This window comes from Mustela lutreola, chromosome 7 (genome assembly GCF_030435805.1).
Source record: "Mustela lutreola isolate mMusLut2 chromosome 7, mMusLut2.pri, whole genome shotgun sequence".
NCBI classification, from domain to species: Eukaryota; Metazoa; Chordata; class Mammalia; order Carnivora; family Mustelidae; genus Mustela; species Mustela lutreola.
The window spans coordinates 123822599-123842172 of record NC_081296.1 but is presented as its reverse complement, the minus strand read 5'-3'; the positions used below and the strand labels follow the sequence as shown (position 1 = coordinate 123842172).

Sequence of the window (19574 nt, the reverse complement as noted above, 5' to 3'; positions counted from 1 at the left end):
AATGCACATCTACCTGCGAGGGGAAGATCGACCTGTACAGGGACAAGGGCCAGAGAAACCAGCCCTGGTGGCTGCTGCCGGCGTGTGCCCCATGCGGCGTGTGGCAGCTCTCAGGTCATAGGCTGAGCCAGCAGGAGGTGGGGGGTGCTCTACCCCTGCAAAGGGCAGCTGCCCCTTCAAGGCCAGCAGACCTGCTTCTCCTGGTCTGCTCTTCCAGGAGCCTTGCACCAGCATCTGTCCTGCGGGACCAGGAAGCCCTGGGGGACAGGGACTGCACTTTCGTATTCCCTGCATCCCCTCAGCACACAGCAGGTGTTGGGTCGAACTACACAGAGACCTGGACACAGGCCAACATGGGAGATGCTCTGCTCCCCATGCCCCGGGGACACTCTCCTGACTGAGTCTACAGGGCGCTGGGTTCCCAAGTGCCGATGCATTCTGCGAAGAGCAGGCATCTGGAAAACTCCTATTAGCAAATGGGGTTTGGGGAGGCGCCAAAAAATACTTAAGTTTTCATGAAAAGCGCAAAAGCAGAGTAAGTCTCCTCTCTGGGAGGGGAAACAAAGACATAAAAAATGCACATCTCTCTTTTAAAAAGAATGAAGTTTCATTAAGAGAAAAGGGTGATACAAATCAATAGGACCCAAAGCACTTTTTTTTTCTCTTTTTAAAGATTTGAGAGAGGAGTGCGAAGAGCATGGTGGGAGGGAAGCCACGGGAGAAGCAGGCTCCCTGCTCAGCCCAATGCAGGACTCGATCCTCAGACCCTGAGGTCATGACCTGACCCTTAACCAAAGGCAGACCCTTAACCGACTGGGCTACCAGGAGTCCCCTAACTCCCAAAGCACTTTTGCTTTTCCTTCTTTTTCCTGCTAAGAAAAGCTCAAGGAATCAGAGTACCTAGGAAGAAAACCCCTCAGGGGTCAGCTTTTGGAGTACCAATCTGGCTCATCAGGGTGCCTTAACAGATCACGGGGAACAGAACCCCCGGGTGTGCTCCCCGCCCCTCGGTGTGCAGACACAGGGCCCATGCATTAAACTGTTCTGCCACAGAGCCTGTATTTTCTCACGCCAAGTGTGGTGTCTGTATCTATCCAACACCAGCATCACAGAAGGTTTAAGATAATGACTAGGGTAGGAGGGAGGCCTGCGTGGCTCACTGGGTTAAGCCTCTGCCTTTGGCTCAGTTCATGATCTCAGGGTCCTTGGATAGAGCCCTGCATCACTCTCTCTGCTCAGTGGGGAGCCCGCTTCCCCTTCTTTCTCTGCCTGCCTCTCTGCCTACTTGTGCTCCCTGTCAAATAAATAAAATCTTTAAAAAAAACAAAACAAAACAAAAACAGAACTCACTGTGAGTTCTGAGGGTTTGTTTTTTTTAAAAGAATTATTTTCCCACCCTACTACGATTTTTGTTTTTCAAAAATCATTAAAACGTAAAGCAGCTTTTTTTTTTTTAAGATTTTATTTATTTATTTGACAGACAGAGATCACAAGTAGGCAGAGAGGCAGGCTGAAAGAGAGGAAGAAGCAGGCCCCCTGCCGAGCAGAGAGCCTGATGTGGGACTCGATCCCAGGACCCTGGGATCATGACCTGAGCTGAAGGCAGCAGCCTAACCCACTGAGCCACCCAGGCGCCCCGTAAAGCAGCTTTTAATTTGTGAGAAGGCTGGTATATAATTCACTGTTTCCCTTCTGCAGAAACTTACAACATAGCTAAGTCAAATGGCCGAATGCTTCTAACAATTTCTAAGACCACACCATCTCAGAGCTATTCTAGACAAAATCCAAGTGAGAATAATGAGAGGCCTCCCTGCTGCCAGTGCTCCCAGTGGGGTCAGCAGAAAGTCCTAGCAAATCTCAGGGGCATTTTCAAGCAAGGGGAGTTGGAACCTGTGGAAGTGGGCTACTCTTAAGGTGGTGAGTTCCCTGTCATGGGAGGTATGGAAGCAGAACTCACATGCCCAGGCCCCTGGGGAGGGTGGAAAGGAGCCTGGAGAAACTGTGGCCCTCTGCATTCCCATTCAATGCAACAACATCACGTCTACCTGTTTTCCACATGGGACTGAGCTCAAAAGTAAAGCGCTGCTGATGAAACCCAGTCTGAGACGCCGGGCCCAAGGGCGCAAGGCACTGAGCACTCACCGTATGGCCTGTGGTTGAACTCCAGCTCCAGGGATGGGTCACAGAGGCTGTCATCTGAATTATAGCCTATGGTGGAAGTAAGATCACTGGTTAAGATAGGGTTTTCTGGAACACTCTGAACAACTACAGACTCTTATTTAGGAAAAGTACATTTTTATTTGTCCTTTGACGAGACAATCCTGCTTCTAGAATCAACTCTAGGGGTGGGGTGGTTGAAAGGATCGAGATGTGGGCATTTTCATTAGTATGGAGCTAGAAAACGACTAAGGAAGATTTCCATGATATACTCCTGGGGGGAAAAAAAAAAAAATCAAGGTGTGTAGATTTTGTTTATTTATTTATCATGGTTTTGCTTTTGAGTAGCCTCCACACCCAATGTGGAACCCAACGTGGGGCTTGAACTCATGACTCTGAGATCAAGACCTGAGCTGAGATTAAGAGTGAGATGCTTAACCTACTGAGTCACCCAGGTGCCCCTATTTTGGTTTATTTTTACAGAAAGAAATACCGGGAGTATAAACAAGGGACTAAGAAAAAAGCTTATCCAGAGGGTGTTTTTGGGAATGGAGTTGTGGGGACCAAGGGAGAGGGGGGCACCGAGTATACCTTTTCATGTAATTCAGGTTTTCGAATATTTTTGGTTTGGTTATTTTACACATTAAAACACACAGGGTTTAATTTACAGAGAAAAAAGTCTAAAACTAAAAACAGGAACAAAGCTTATTGTGTCAAGCTGTTAATGTTATCAGAGAGAAACACTGATCTGCAGTGAATTTTTAATGTAAAACTCTGTGAGAGCATCCTTAGTGAGATACAATCCAAGGACTAAAAAGAACTACAAAGAAAACATTGCTTGCTGAATTTATGGTGACGAGTAGCACTGGTAGGATTACTTTTTAAACCATTATTGCAGGGATGCCTGGGTGGCTCAGTGGGTTAAAGCCTCTGCCTTTGGCTCAGGTCATGATCTCAGCGTCCTGGGATCGAGCCCTGCATCGGACTCTCTGCTCAGCAGGGAGCCTGCTTCCCCTCTCTCTCTGCCTGCCTCTCTGCCTACTTGTGATCTCTGTCTGTCAAATGAATAAATAAAATCTTAAAAAAAAAAATAAACCATTATTGCATATTTTCAGGGGAAAAAATGTTTCAGGAGACAGGCATTCTGTAAAGCAAAGGACATGCAAATGTGAAATCCTGGAATGTTAAATCTGTATTGGAAACTGACACAAACCAGTAATATATATCTCTCTTCCTTTAAGTAAAGGGCCTAGAAACAAAGGCAACTCCACAGGGCCCAGATCCTGTTAAATTATGCTCTCAAAGAAACCAGAATGACTTAAAAAACAGCTGATTCTAAGGGGGTTTCCTTCCACTGAAGCTGGCTATGTGCCCACTGGACGTGAACGTGGGAGTGTGAGAATGGGCTGCTGGGAAATCGCGTGGCCACGGCAGGGTCTGCAGCGGTGACTGACTTTCCCATGAGCTCTGTAGGTGTAGGAACAGCCAGAGGTGTTTCTAGGCTCAGACTCTGGTTTAGGAACAGGACCTAGGCTGACACAGTCCGTGGGTTAGTCTGAAGGGCTGGTCCTTGAGCCACATGGGCCGCTAAAGTCCAGGGGGAGATGGGAGTCCCCAGCCCCCACCCGGAGACCAGACAGAGCTTCTGTACCCCAAGCCCAGAGAGAAGGGGGAGGGGAAATGCCGACTGTCCCTCCCAGCTGCTACATGGCCCCATTCCCCTGACCCCCAGCAGTGAGCGACTTGCTGCTTCCAGGGTCAAGCTGGGAGCAGAGCAGGCCTGCGTGTGGCCGCCCTGTGCTTGCTCCTCTTCTCTTCCCAGGGGCACCCGAAGGGCGGAGACCCTGTGCACTCTACCTGTCAAAACAAGACTCTGCGCAGCCGGGTTTCAGGAGTCGAGTTGGGGGGTGCGATGATGAAATGCAATCGCCCTTCCCAGTTCTGACTCCCGACACCCGAGAGGCACCCCTCCCGGCTCCACCAGCTGTGGCTTCGGATACGCTCATGTCTCTAGTTACACGAGGGATGTCTTTTTTAGTCTGAGGCTTGATCTTCCTTTCTGTTCGCATATTTTAGATTTCCAAGTGCCCTTCCCTTCACTGCTCTCCCTTATGCCAACAACAGACACTGCATAGTGGCCATTTCTGTGCTGCATGTCGGGTGACTCTGTGGTCCCACACTCGTTTGGGTCACTGTTGTTGGATGTCCGGGGAGTCCCTGAACTTTCAGAGGCTTCACTTGACAAGATCTGACTGAGCTGTTCTGTGGGGAATTCCTCAGGCTTATCAGATCGATTGAAGAACACTTGAACCTCATGTCTGAAGGTGCGACCAGGCACGGCTGCTGGCCCCTGGGAGAGGCTGGCTGTGTAAACCCTTCCCCGGATCCCCTTGTTCTCAGCAAAGGAGCCCTGCTTCCCGCTCCCGCAAGCCACCTCCAGGTTCAGAGACACGTCATGTCTCCTCCACAGAGAATAAGCCTCCAAACTCCTAACAACATGGGTTAGGGCGTTGCCTGCTTTTAGCCCAAACTGTGGTTCACGTCCCTTCTGGAGCTACCTGGTGCCACCAATTCCCGAACGGGGGTGGTGAGAGCGGCTTAGGATTGGGCCGCTAGTGGGTGAGGTTGTCCGCCCCAAGCCACAAGGCTGATGGGCCGAAGCTGGGTCTATGGGATGGCAAAGCAGGTCTACAGCCTCAGCGGCCTGCTGACCACCTGTCTCTGCAAGCCTGGGGTCTTCGGGAAGGACCTGTGACTCACCTTTGGTGCGGCCTGGGTGCCGGGAGAGGGAGGTGGAGCTGGAAGGGGTTGTAGTGATGGCTGAGGTTGAATAGGTCCGGGAGCTCAGCTCCGAGGGCCAGAGCTTCACGGCTGGGTCAGCGGAGGCATCCGTGCGGTCAAGGCTGCCTCTGTGCGGGGACCCTTGCTTTGGTTTTAGGTCCCCAGGGCCTGGGGCAGAGAAGGACATTGAGAAACAGAGTGGCACAATCCTGTGTAAGGCTGGGCTGCCACACCGAGGCCCAGAAGCAGGGGCACCGGGTGTGCACGGACCACAAGAACAGACGCTGGGCTGCAGTGCTGACAGGAGGTCCCTGGCTATGGGCCTGTGGTGGGGGGGTGGGAGCAGAGAGGCTGGCCCCGGCTCCACGCATGGGTCAGACTGGGGACCCAGGAGGACTCAGGAGGAGGAACCAGCTGTTGCCAGAAGGCCACCACATGAGCTGTGGGCACGTGTGTAACTCGGATGCCCGATTATAAAGGATCCTGATGAAGTCTGCTCAGGGTTTCGCCAGGCCTGCAGCCAACGTCCTGGAGGTCCAGGATGGACGGACAGACGTGCATCCTGCCAACTGGTTTCATTTAGGATTTGAGAAAGCAGCTTACCCTTTCAGCAGCTTACCCACTTAAGAAGTCTGAACCTCTGTATGATGACTTTTTCCATTGCTTGTTCTCGTCTGCAATCACTACATTATCTACCCTGAACACATACTCCCATTAAAACAATTTTTTTTTCTGTAAAAACATTAAAAAAAGAAAACAAAAAACTCTCCCACTGCCTAGTAGTAGGAATGGGGCCAGGCTCTCTCAATGGAAGGTACGTGTGCGGCCGGAGCCTAAAGCATGAGGTCAGCACTCTTTCACACAAAGTCCCCCTCCAGGCACCCCAAGGCTGGGACCCGGCACCATGACCTCTTACGGGGCTGATCCTGCCGGCCCTTCAGCCACTCGGGGGTCTGCACTCCCTGGGACGTTTTCAACGCCCAAATCGTACAACTTGAAACCAAGGCAAAATTTGGATTCTGGAAGATACCCTTGATGAGAAGCAAGATTCAAGTCTGGAGGAATGAGTCGGGACAAGCATCCAACAGGTGCAGTTAAAATGAGGAGTGGAGGGGAGGCGGAGGGGGGCAGACAGCACGGATGGCAGAGAAACAGGACGAGGCCGACAGCATGCTGGTGAGACAGGGCCCCTGAGGACTGGGGCCATGGGGGCCCAGAGTCCCCGAGGCAAAGCGTGTGACAGGAAGCCAATGCCACATCAACCGTCTTCAACGGCTTAATAGGTATGTATCTGTCCGTACAGTTACTTTGTTTTTGTGGTGACACTGGTTTCTCACTGTCAGCACTGCTAACAATCTCTCCCTTGAATTTAAAATAAATTTTAAGTGATAACAGTGAGTCAATTCAAGCCAAAACATGTACGTGAACCACACAGGTGGACACAAAGATGTGGCAAAACTCAGAAGACGGCATGAGAACGACAGCAGACAGCAGACAGCGCAGTAGCTAAAGGCCTCTATCGACCAGCGTTACCCCTGCTCGGGGCATGAGCGGCGTGTGGATGGGCTTTCTGTCCGAGACCGTCTAACATCCTGGTCCAAGAGGTCGTAAAACTTCATTCTGGGCTGACCTCTGGCTTGGCAACATCGATCCAATTATACAAACTGCTGGAACACAGCCATAAATCCTTTGGGACCCAGAGCACATCTACAAAGGGCCTTGACAGCAAAAGCCACAACTCAGTGCTCTGATGGAGGAAGAGGAAAGGACAGCAGCTTTAAATTCAGCTGCTGAGAAGCAAGTCTTCAAAAAAATTAAAAAATACAAAAATCTCACTTGACAGAGGCCGTCTATTTTAGGAAGCAAAGCAACAACTGACCAGTTCTGCTTCACACACGGGCGCGACATAGGGCTGCGGGTGCGAGCGTGGGGGGGCGGCACACGGCCGCCGGACTTACTCAGCACGGACATCCTGGCCCACGGACCTGTGCGTGGATGTCCCGAGGCTCCCTACAACTGTGCTGCGCTGCAGAAATGGTCCAGAGGGTGTGACAACTCATCTTCTCTTTTGAAATCAGAATCCACGCTGGCTACTTTAAACTTGGCTTGGAATTGGGATCAGGAGGAGGAGTCCACTGGGGTCGTCAGGCCTTTAGGTACTTTTTTTTTTTTTTTTTTTTTTGGTTTGTTTGGAGTTCAGAAATGAAGGAGGATGATGCATGATGAAAACACATGATAAAGGAAAAGGATTAGAAATCCCCAATTTCTGAAAAAGGGACAGGCTCGTTAGGAGAGGATGGGATGTCAGAGGAAGACCAGAACCGCAGGCGTTTAGAGAGAGTCGGATGGGCCGTTGGAGACTTGTCTTTGTCTTTGCTTTTGCTTCTCAAAAAGGGACTCTTTTTGCGCTGAGTTGCTAAATGGTTATTCCCCGGATAACCCAAGAGAGGAAGGGAAAAAAAAAAAACAACAATAAATGAATGAAATGAATAATACAGCAAACGGCTCTAAATTAGCTCAACGCAGGCAGGAGGTCAGAATCCTGTCCGACCCAGGAAACACGGGAACAATACCCAGGACAAGCCCAGAATCAGGACGCGGTGAATCGTTTATGCTCTGACTCAACGTGACCAATGCAGGGGCGTCTTAGCGCCAATGCTTCTCTCTGCACGGGAGGAGAACTGTGTATCGCTCAAGGAGCCGAGGGCTGAGGCTTTTTTCAATTTCGACGTGTTAAATGATTAAAGGAGGATGCTTATTAATTTAGGACCCAGCTTCTCTTACTCATCCATTTTAATGACAGGCCCCCTGACGCTCTGGGGCACGCTCCACTCCCGTTCCTGTTCAAGGGCCCGGGGAACACCTCACGGTGTGTTTCTGGCCTGATGGCACGAGAGGGCAGTCTACTGAAGCACTCACCAATAATTCTGTGCATCTCAACCTCTTCTGACGGGACAAGTTTCAAAATAATGAAAATACCTCTTTTTGCATCCCCCAACCCCACACCACCAAGAATCGTTTCCTTTAAAACCTCCTGCACACCCTCTACTCCAGTCCTGTACTTCATGGATGGTCAGAGCCCTCAGCCGTACTTTCTAAACATGACGCATATGGACACAGCAGGGCCAAGGGATTTCTGATTTAGGATCGGGGAGGATGCCACCGCCTTGCTTATTTCTGCCGCCACAGCGCCACCTGGTGGTCGGTGCTCGCGCCACAGAACAAGGGGCCCCAGGCTCTGGGGCTCATTGGAAAGGGCTTTACCTGCACATGCTGGTGAAGAGCTCCGGCCCCACAGCCCCGCGTGGGCATCCCAGTTCTGCCAGTGATTACACTGGCAAGTGTTTAACATCTCGTCAAGACTCCCTTCGCAGGGATGATTAATCGTGCCCACCTCAGCGAGGAGTTAGAACTCCGGGAGCCAGGTAAAGCGTGTCAGTCAGCTAAAAGGAGCCCGGAAGGGATGCCCAGTATGTGCATAGGTGCTGCTGCTGTGAAGGGTTTTCCCTGACTTGCTCGTCCGTGGGCTGGCACAACAGCCTGGACCAGTCGAGTACTTTTCTTCCTCCCCAAGGTTTCCTAGCTCATTAGGCCGATGGTAGTAAATCAAGTCAGTTTAGAGAATAACACACGTTGAGGGGATAAAGGCCAACAACTCTAAAGAGCTGACGGGAAAACCCAAGGCGAGAGCGCCCAGCTAGACAGAAACCAGGGTCAGCCTCATCATCGCTCAGTGGCTCTGGAGCCCTTTCCCTAAATTGGTCTCAGGCATTCGTCCCCACGTGTGCACACAGGCACGCTTTCTCCTCTGCATTCGAAAGTGACACAACAGGACCCACTGAATGGTGCCCCCAAAAGGCTTGTGCCCACGTCACACTCACGGGGCAGGCTGTTACTACCTGCCCTGAGCACTGTCACATCAGCCTGCAGGGGCACAGGGCTCTCAGGCCTAGGCCTGGTCTTCAGAAAGTTCCAGCATCCTTCATAAAAATTTAAATTGCTCAGGGTGCACGCTCGGCAGGTTTAGGGGCAAAGGATCCATAAACTAATATTTAAAAAGTAAAGTTGAAAACTTAACAATGTTTCTGGCAATTTCTGTGTTTAGTTGTTTCTGAGGTACACATTTTCCCCCATTCCTTCACATCTCCGCAATCCGGACACAGCTCTGATGGGTCTGATGGTCACCGCTGGCCAGGTGGGGCCTCTGACGGAGCGGTTGCAGGTGCACCCCAGGTACTGTGCTCCTGCATTCTCCGTGTGTCTGTGCACAACAATCTGAGTCTGTAGAAGAGCCCTCTAACCAGAGTGTAACACAACCATGAACTCCTCAGGCTGCCTGTGTTTCTCCCGGAGGTATAGATAGCAATTACACAGTGTACCGCTGACAGCCTCTCAGATTAGAGGAAATACACCACATAGGACTAGGAATCCATGTCAGAACTTCTGGCAAACTCCAGAACACAGCCATAAGTACAAAGGTAGGCAGGGCTCCATGGCTGGGAGGACTCAGGAATTCCTGAAGATCCCGTGTATGCACAGAAGGGGTTAAATGCACCTGGGAACAGGTGCAGAAACAGGTCCAGAAACAGCTGCCTCTGACCCTTTGACACACACAGCCCCGAAACACACAGCCCTGAGCCTGTCTCCGCTGCACCTGCGTCACCATCGGCCCGGGACGCTACCACGGCTTACGTGACGTGGGACGCTCCTCATTCTAAAATAACAAAACCGTCACAGGACGAAGCTGCCGATGTGAATTTGTATTCTCTACTGGGCTGCAAACCTAGGCAAGGAGGCAGATCTGTGTGCAAGCAACACGCCCTCTTCATGCTCCTACAGGCACGCGTGCGACACCCACACTCTGTCTCTCCTCCTGCCCCATCCAGGCAGAGCCCTTCCGAGCACCCATCCCCCTCCTTTGCCCAACAGCAGCCTGGTCAGCCGCTCCTACCTTTCCCCATGGGCCCGTTGAGGGTGTCCCGCTCTTCTGTACCATTGGAGCCAGACGGGGTGGCCTCGGGGTTCTCTGGCTGCAATCTGAGGGCCTGAGGAGATGGCGAGGCCGGGTCTGGGGACTCCACCTGCCAAGGAGGGCTCTCTGGGGTGGACTTCAGTCGTTCTCTGGAACCTTCTTTCTTTGGTTTGATGAGTTTGACTAAGGCTTTGGCGCCAATCCAGTGGTTCTTCCTAGTGAGAAGCAGACTGTTAGGAGGACACAACCGACCCTCGATGCCACTCCAGCAGGTCACGGGGTGCCCTGACGTGAGCTGGGCTTTCCATCATAAGCTGTTAATTTGGGGTTCAGAATGATGGCGCTCCTTGCCATCACCACGGTCACTGGATTTGGGGAGCAGGGATGGTAGAAGTGCACACCGTGGCGGAAATCCACACTAGCCTCTTGGGGAAACAGAACTTCAAACATGGTGTCAACTTCCAACTCTTGATTATCTGTGCGAAACAAAGCCCCACCCGTGGGCGATTTTTCGGTCAAAATGCCATTTTGGGACTGTGTCACAGACCTCCTTGTTTTCTGCTGAAGTTAATAGTAAGTGGGATAAACTGACATTCTTCAACCAGTCCCAGGCACGAAGGAGCCTGGGAGATGAGGGGAGGGGAGGAAAGAGTGGGCTGTTTAAATGAAAACCAGCGAATTTCAAGAGTAAGCGACAGAGCTGTAGCTGCTGGGAAATGGGGGCATTCTGATATCACCAAAAAAAGTTATCTCTGAAACTAGATAGTACTGCGTTTGCACAAAGCACTGGGTCTCATCTGGGCCTCCATTTCTGCCAGACAGAGGGAAGAGAACCAAGGTTCAGAAAATCTGTGGTTCACCAGAGAACCTTACAGATTCACGGTGATCCTGACTTTGAGGCTGGGCTGGGTTGGGACTCAGAATAAGACTGGCTCCTGGGGAGGGCCTCCCGTAAGAGGCTGGCACTCCGCAAAGACTGGGCCGGCCCCACCACCAGGGGGCTGCTACTCCCTGGAGAAAGGACTGAGTTTGTGAACCCACCCTGGGGTTCAGGGAATCCAGAGGCATCTGTGTGAGGTCCAGAGGTTCCCGTGTTTAAAGGGTATGGGTACACCAGCTTCCGCCCCCCAAACAGGAACGTGATTTCCAATGTCTTGTTAAATCGTGAGACAGAATCTCAGATGGCCACGGTTCTGTCCCACTTTAATGGCTCCCAAACCACAGACTCTCTGCTCCCCCTTGCCAAGGGCTGTGTCTAAATTAAGCCCTTGTCTCGTCAGGGTCAGCTGGCATCCGCTGACCCTCCCAGGACAAGCTGGAGGACAGAGGGTGAGACTGAAAATCTTAACTCCTTCAGTCCCAGGGGAGGCCTGCAACAGCAAGGGCCTCCACAGAGCAGGAGGCACGATCCCTCCAGGCCGGGCGCCGCTCTAGGTGGGAGCGCGTTCCACTCCACTCGTGCACGAGGAAGGGCTCTGCTCTGGGTTTACGTCCCTGACACATGAATCCACTCACTTCTTTGGAGCAGGATCGTAGAACTTGTACTGATCCATGATCTTTTCTTCCAGTTTCTCTTTATGCCTCCGCAAGGCATTTAATTTGTCTCTGTGAAGAGAGAGGGAAGGGGGTTCTCAATCCCATTTTAAATAAAATAGCATGAATTCATCCGTCCAGCCCAGGACCTTTTCTGGGATTTGGACGTCATCGTGTTCATGACCATCATGACCATGAAGTCGGGGATGTGTGCACGGAAATGTCTGGCATGGGTCCGGGAACCCAGGTACCCTGCAGAGTTGTGCTAGAACACTCAGGGACGGGGTGCAAGTCAACTCAAGCAAAACCCTCACCATCTAAAACTGAAGTACTTCTAGAAGCCCCAAGGACTTGCCAGCCAGGTCGTTCACAACACTGGGCATGTGGGGTCGGACACAGGGCTTGTGTACTAACAACAGCTGTGGTGAGGGGGAGAGGTGTGCCCTCAGGGCGCTGGGTGGGCATCAAGGTCAAGAGAGTCAGCTCTGCAAAGGCAGACCTCTGACCCAGACCTGCTCTGACCCTGGGTTTCTGATGACCTTCCCATGGGGGCAAACTTGAAAGCTTTGGTGGGCCAGACCGAGGAGATAAGGAGCAAAGCAGGCCTGGAAGGAGCAGGGGGTAGGCTGGGGACAGTAGCCCCAGCAGCTGGCTGCCAGGCAGGCATGCGTGAGGCAGAACTTCCAGTTTTTTCAGAGAAGCCAGGACACCGCGGTTACTGAGCCAAATTTGTAAATGTTGGGAACCAGTTCACGTTTTCAGAAACATGGAAAGGATCAAGACACTTCTGGACCCCAGGCCTTGTGGTGCTTCTGCATTATCTCAGGGAGTCATGGGGGTTAGAGCCCTCAATCCACCTTGCCCACAGGCCGCCAGGAAAAGGAGGACTCTGAACCAGAGGCGAGGGCTTGGGCCCCTCTGCTGTGAGGCTGGCGGGGTTCCACCCGAACTGAGTGCTGAACCTGCAGTACACAAATGCCTCCACGAAGAGTGACAGCTTCGTGAACCTCTCGTGTGAGTTCTTTCCCTGAGATCCTGCTTGTTGGCACCGTCCTATTTTGTTTTGTTTTTAAAGATTTATTTATTTGACACAGATCACAGCAGGCAGAGAGAGGAAGGGAAGCAGGCTCCCCACTGAGCAGAGAGCCCCCTGCAGGGCTCGATCCCAGGACTCTGGGATCATGACCTGAGCTGAAGGCAGAGGCTTTAACCCACCGAGCCACCCAGGCACCCCGGCACAGTCCTGTTTTTACAAGGGAGCTTATATTCCAAAAGCAGATTCTGAAGCTTCTGGCAGTAGGCACTGCCTCTGAACAGCAAACTAGAGCCAACCTCCACAGGTGCACAAACCCAGACCCATTCCAGAGACGACAAGAGAAGGACGTACTGGTGAGATGGACTGTCCCTTTGCCCTCGGGACACCAACGGGCCCGAGAGCCATTCCTTGCCCAGAATGTCACAGGTCCTGGCATGGGCACGGGGAAGCCCCTCGGTCTACAGGCATCACTCGCACACACATCCTTACATGTACTGCTTCTGCTCCTCATGGTACTGCTCCTTACTCTCCAAGTTCTGCTCCAGGAGCAGCTGGTTCTGCTGGTTCAGCAGCTGGATCTGGCTCAGCAGGTGATGATTCTCTTCCTCCAGGTTCCCCTTGAGACGGGACAGCAGCTAAAACACACATCAGCGTGTCAAACAGTGTGCGACCCCAGGGTTCCACCACTGGGCACCCGGCTTCCAGGGCAAGGTCACGTGCAGAGACGTGCTTCTCTCCTCGGCCTGTGAGAACCTGAAAGGACCGAGTGTGCCACCGGCCCAGGGACAGCCGAATGAATCCCCACCTGCCCCGCCCCAGCTGGCGGCCATCAGCCACGTGAGGCCACGGAGCACTGCCAATGTAGCTGGTCTGAGCGGCGACATGCCGAAATAAATAAGGATTCCGAAGACTTCATAGTAATAAAGAAGGGAACGTAAAATATCTCAGTAAGGGTTTTGGGGGGGGGGGGTCACACGTCAAAATGGTATTTTAGATATGTTGGCTAGACAGAGTAGATGATTAAAATGATTCCTCCCCCCCCACTTTTTACTTTTTTAACGTGGTTACTAGAAAACATTAACTCAGGTTTGTGGCCATATTTCTATGGGGCAGCTCTGCTCTGGGCGAGGGCTGGCACACCTCTTCTGTGAAGGGCCCAGAACTAAGTATTTCAGGCTTCCCGGCTGGGTGGGGGTGTCTGTGGCAGTGTTCCCACTCGGAAGCTCAGTGTTCCCACCACCACTGGAAACAGCCACGGATGGCACACAGAGACCGGTGCGGCTACGTCCCCATCCCAGACACTTAAATTTCCGATCATTTCCACTTGCCACAAGCTATCGTTTGGGAGAATCTCCCCACCACTAAAACTGTACACAACAATCTTAGGTCACAGCTGTCTGAGAACAGGCAGCGGGCTAGATGCGACCCTCGGCTGATTTGCCGGCTCCTGCCCCAGAGTACCGTCATGGAGATGCAGCAGGAACATCCCAAGCCTGGGCCTCAGACAGTCTCAGGGTTCCGGCCCCCAACCTCTTCCATGAACCCTGTGCCCCAGCCTCAGCAAAGGGGGGACCGGAGGCAGCTGTGTACCCTGGGCCTCGGTTTCCTCAGCTGTGATGTCCCACTGGGCTACCAGAAGCTCGAAGGACAAGGCCTCCGAGAGGGTCTCTGGACAAATGAGAGCCAAGAGGAGCTGTGTCCCAGGGACGCTGCTGTCCTTGGGGCCTCTTGAAGGGGGATGGGACCACGCTGCTCTTGCCGGCTCGACCCTCTTTGCCTTTCTTATCTGTCCTGGGATCTGCTCATGATCTCATCTGAGATGGTTCTGCTGCTTAAGAAGACAAATTTCCCACCTAGCGCAACACATGGGACTGCTCTGCCTCTCTGGAAACCGGGGCACCCCCGAGTGAGCGCCATCTGAGCTGCCCCGGGAGCCGGAGTCAGAGTCAGCCACCCACGCCACTTCTCTAGAACAGTGTGGACACAGAATTGCAAAGGTGAAAGAGTGGCAGGGCTGGATTTGCCAGCTTGGAGCAGCGGGACTGGATAGGAGACTGCCCCACTGCTCCCACGCGCTTCCCCGAACTTGCGAGAAGCAAAGGGCAGCTGGACAGGTGCTTTCTGACACATCCCTGCCCACCAGGGTGGCTGTCTCCCTCTCCAATGCCTCCGTTCCATCCTGACCCCTGGGCCACCCCCCACACGGTCTTCGAGCGCCAGCGCCAGCAAGGACCCACCAGCACCCCAGGCCCAGGGCTCTTGGCCGTGTCCCAAGGCCTCACCTCGCAGTGGTTGTCCAGCTTGGTCAGCGAGATGTCCATGCTCTGGTGCTGCCCCTTCAGCTCGTCGAACCGCGCCTGCCAGCGGCTCAGCTCCAGCTGGGAGTTGTTCAGGGAGGTCTTCAGCTCCTTGGCGTGGGCGTGCAGCTCCTCGTACTCCCCTCTCAGCTGCTGGTGCAGGAAATTGACCCTGGGGGTGGAGAGCCACAGGCCAAGGACTGCAGGGCACGGCAGGCTCCGTCCCCGCTGGGTACCCTGACCCACGACGACAGCCTCTCTGGGCCTCAGTTTTTTCCATGTGTAAAATGAGGGAGCTGAATAGAATGAGCAGTTTTCAAACTGTGCTCCTTGGGGGTTCTCTGAGGGTCCCCCTAGTGCCTCACGCTGGGCTGGGGGAGACAGAGTGGGCAGGCTCAGACAGGTGCCCCAACACAGCCTCACCGTCATGCTCTCTTTTACAGTTCACGCTTTGGCCTATCTGCATGCGTACTTGGAAAAAAGAGTTCGGCTGTTAACTTTTTTTTTTTTTTTTAAAGAAACACTGAACCAGAATATTTTTGCCTTAAAATCATGTGTCTACTTCTGGCTCTCCTTCCCAATTTCAAACTCTTTTCTAATTTCACCTCCTGAGATGAATAAAGTAGGAGATGCCAGGGTATTAGGGAAATCCACTAAAATTATCCTCATTGTCACTATCATCCAATCAGGGCTTCTTAGGGGAAGATTTGCATCCAAACCTGAGACTACTGGAGGCCCAGAGACGACATCTGGACACAGATGTGCCTGGTTCGGCCTAAACGCTTCTTTGAAATGGGTCAGCGTGCCAGCACTTAAAAACCTGAAGGTCTCACATCCACGCTCAAGTGTCCTATTTCTCTTAAGAAAAAAAGTGTGAGACAAAAAAATAACCTGGAAAGCTCTAGGCCGGCTCTCCCTCCCCCATGGGCCCAGCCTCCCCAGGTCACTGGAGGCCCCTGTGTGTGAGGCCCCAGAGAACACTCGCACAAGGACTTGGAGAGGAAGCAGCTTCATACAGTCATGCCTTTGTGATGAGACAAGGCCTGATTCACGTCCTGATTCTGCCATTCACTAGAGGCACTAACTCTGAACAGGTAAGTTCATCCCTGAGCCTGTTTACTTAACTGTTATTAAAAAAAAGTTGCGGGGGGTGCCTGGGTGGCTCAGTGGGTTAAAGCCTCTACCTTCAGCTCGGGTCATGATCCCAGGGTCCTGGGATGGAGCCCTGAATCAGGCTCTGTGCTCAGCAGGGAGCCTGCTTCTTCCTCTCTCTCTGCCTGCTTCTCTGCCTACTTGTGATCTCTGTCAAATAAATAAATAAAATCTCAAAGAAAAAAAAAAAGGTGGGGGGGTTGGGATACTGGTTGTACAGTAGAGACTTGTTAATCAAGGGAGTGATGCTCTAGGAAGACCATGCAATCACTGGACTGGTGGGAACTGAACCATGGCCTCTTGGGGAAACATAGGACAGGGTATATGTTCCTGCAAGCTCTGGTCACATTTTAGTCAAAGGATCAAGACATCGCTTATTTAATTGGGGATTCTGTTTGAAGACCCCCTCAGGTAACATACGGCTACAGCGCCATAGCTCATGCCTGAACGGAGTTTCTCGAACGTGTACTTTTCCCAGACGGGAGCATAGTCTTGCACTAGGAGCCCTACACCACACTTCAGCCCTCCACGTGGGAGCTATTTTAAATGATTGTGGTGGCGCCTGGGTGGCTCAGTTGGTTAAGCATCTGCCTTTGGCTCAGGTCACGATGCCAGGGTCCTGGGATCGAGCCCAGCATTGAGCTCACTGCTCAGCAGGGAGCCTGCTTCCTCCCTCTCACACTTGCCCTGCTCATGCTCTCTCTTGCACAAATAAATAAAATCTTAAAAAAAAAAATAGCAAAACTGCCACCAGAAAGCGCAAAATTATAAAAACAGCATGGCACCGAAGAGACTTCAAAAAGGATGCCTATTCATGGTATGAGAACTACAGTAAGAAAGCTGAGCACCCTTGTTTGTCCTCAGCCGGAGACGTGCGCTCCAGGTCGTCCTGGGCACGTTGAGTGGAAGCACCTTCTCAGTATCAATCTGGGGGCGATTTTAGCAAGGAGGTGAGTTCACAAAGAGGGAATGTGTGAGGAATGAGCATCTACAGCGTGTCCTTCCTGAGATCGCCACGTGGCCTACATTAGAGGAGGGTCCCTGCTGGATACAAAGGCGCCATCCCCAGGTGTCACTTGGTCCCTTGGGTCCTTCCATCCCAGCCAGCAGCTAGAGTCCCCTATCAGCTTGTGCCCCCCAAGCTGTGAACATGCAGGCCAGGGGGCCCTGCGGATCTCTTGCAGTGGGGCCAGGCAGGTCTAATGTGAAATCTGGGAGGGCAGCCGTCCTGCACAGGGGCCCGGCGGGGTCCCGGGGGCTCACCTGTCCAGCTCTCCCCGCAGTCGCTGGTTCTCACCCACGGCCATGGCGCCCGTCCTCTGCTCCTGCTGCAGAGCCTCCCTCTCAGTGTTCAAAACCTTCTCCCGCTCGTCCAGCTCCGCCTTATGCTTCAGCATGTCCTCGTGCCTGTTGGAGGGGAACGCACCTGTTGGGAGCTCGACTGGGGCCTTCCTTTCCTCTGGGGAACGAAGTCCCTGGAAGACTGGGAAACCTCCCACAGAAAACGGGGTTCCTCTGGCCGCCGCTCTCTGCAAAGTGGAGGGGGACAGGGCAGGGAACAGGCGGGGCCTCTTCTTGCCACCCGACAAGTCCGCACAGTCCCCTGGACTTCCTGCTGAAGCAGGAGCCCCTCCCTTGGCCACCTGGGCACACCGAGATACTCTTTTCTGCATTTGGACCGCTTTGCTTCGGGCGTTATAAATACTTACGAGGTGGCTCACCAAGCACAAACAGATCTAAAAGGAACCACAAAATAAACAGCTCCATTCCAGCAGGTAATCCCTCTTGACCAGGGGCTGGGTAAGCCTCCGCCCTCCTCCCCTTGGGAACCGAGTCTCCTTGTTCTTGGTCTGTCTCAGCTGCAGGGATAGAGGCTTGCCCGGCAGGGGCCCAGCAGCTGCCAGAGGCCAGGTCTTCACGTGCACACACGTGTGTGAGCACACACACATGCGCACACTCCCCTCCTTTCTCATGGGCCCTAACCACAGTCCTTTCCCTCCCTGATCTGCTCGGTTCCTTTTCCCCCTTCCTGCAGCCCCTGTCTCCGTGGTTCTGGCACAGCGGGCTCTGGAGGGCAGCAGAGCTCAGATGATGAGCCCAGGCTGTCCCTCCTCCTGCGCGGCATACATGCCCAGAGAGGACTCAGGATCCCCTTCTAGTCCAAGGCAGTGACTGATGCACCGCCTTTCAGCCGTCTGCTTTCAGGGAAACCCCTCTTTCCAGACCCCCTCCCTTGTCTAAGCTATTCACAATCGCAGACGGTCAGACCACGGTGTCCAATCAGTCTTCAGACCTCTACCCCTGGGCCCCCAGCCCCCATGGCAGCCGTGCTCGAACCATCCTACTGCTGCTGGGAATCATCAGGGAGTGAAACTCAGAAACATGCTCAGGTGGCTGTTTGAGGACAAACTTTCGCCTGGCCTTCAGCCCCAGGGTGGAGGCTAACCCACTGCGGACAGGTGTACGACTCGAAGTGGAGGCTCGGTCTAGCTCTTTAGGTGATGATAAGTCATCCAGGTTTGACAAATCAGGGCCATAGGCAGATGATTAGAGTTCCCCAAATCCTGCTTCCCTGCTGTAATGGCTTAGAAAAGGGCCAGTGACCAGGGATAACTGTAACCATAAGTAACCACCGAAGGGCAGGACAGACGCTGGGCGTCTTGCTCGCTAGTGAATCCCGGGTATGAGGCCCGGCACTCAGTACATCTTTCTAAGAGAATTAAGAAATGAGCATCTAATTTCAGAGCCATCACCCCCATGTTCCAGGTACCTACATTCTCGAACTCTCAGCCCTGCTGCAGACCGACCAAAGGTGCCTCTAGCCACCTGCCCAGCCTGGGAAAACTCGAGTACTACAATGGTTCCGCCTGCTGTGTTGACAAGGAACCAGACGGTAACCCACAATCTCTCCTCCCTCAAGGCTGGTCCAAATTCCGCCTGCAAAAACCTTCCCCCTCTAATCAGACACTAAGAATACCATGAGGGGCTATCATAACACGTAGGTGCCTGGTGAGCGGTGGGCATGGAGCTCATTCCAGAGCTCAGGGAATGCTGTGGGCTCTACTTCCCAAGCCAACCGGGAGCAACCCTCCACGCCCAGACAGAGCACGTGCACAGAGTACATGCTAAGTGTCGCATGAAGCCTGGGTGGGCTCCAGGGGGAGTGAGGGCGGAGATGCCTGGAAATAGAAGATGCTGATTTTGGCTTATTAGGGGCAGGTGCCCCAGCAGCCCCTGAGGGAAGGCAATCTGGGTGGGTAAAGCAGGTAGAGGAGCCCAGAGAGAGGCAAAAAGGAAGGAGCAGGTGAGTGAATAAATGAATGCCACCAGCTCTGTGCCCTCGGTGTCATCCCGTGCCCTCACGAGGCTCCGCTGGCCCAGCAATGAAGGTGAGTCAAGGGAAAGAAATGCCAGCCTCTCTGCAGAGACACAGCTTCCTCCTGTGTCCCAGCCAGGTGCACCCCACCCCGCCCTCCCGCCAGACCCCAGGTCCCACCATAGCAGCCTGGGTGCCGGGGCTATCGGGGGCCCACCCGGGGCAGGAGCTCAGGCCACACAAGCTGACCCAACAGACCTGACACCCAGGAGCCTGGGTTGTCAAGGGCGCCAAGTGAAGGTCTGTCCAATTCAGTGCAGATAAATTTTA

At 53.1% G+C, this 19574-nt stretch overlaps 1 protein-coding gene across 7 annotated transcripts in view; it reads right to left on the bottom strand.

The window, feature by feature from the left end:
* CCDC88C (coiled-coil domain containing 88C) overlaps window positions 1-19574 on the bottom strand; it is a 124826-nt gene that overhangs the window by 8626 nt on the left and 96626 nt on the right. For 6 of the 7 annotated variants that reach the window (XM_059182486.1, XM_059182487.1, XM_059182488.1 and 3 more), the window contains 7 exons: window positions 17192-17335; window positions 14762-14948; window positions 12969-13114; window positions 11426-11515; window positions 9890-10125; window positions 4918-5106; window positions 2143-2208 (listed from right to left, as the gene is read on the bottom strand). In XM_059182486.1, coding sequence (XP_059038469.1) covers window positions 2143-2208; window positions 4918-5106; window positions 9890-10125; window positions 11426-11515; window positions 12969-13114; window positions 14762-14948; window positions 17192-17335 — 1058 coding nt within the window. The other variant, XM_059182492.1, reaches the window with a different exon arrangement.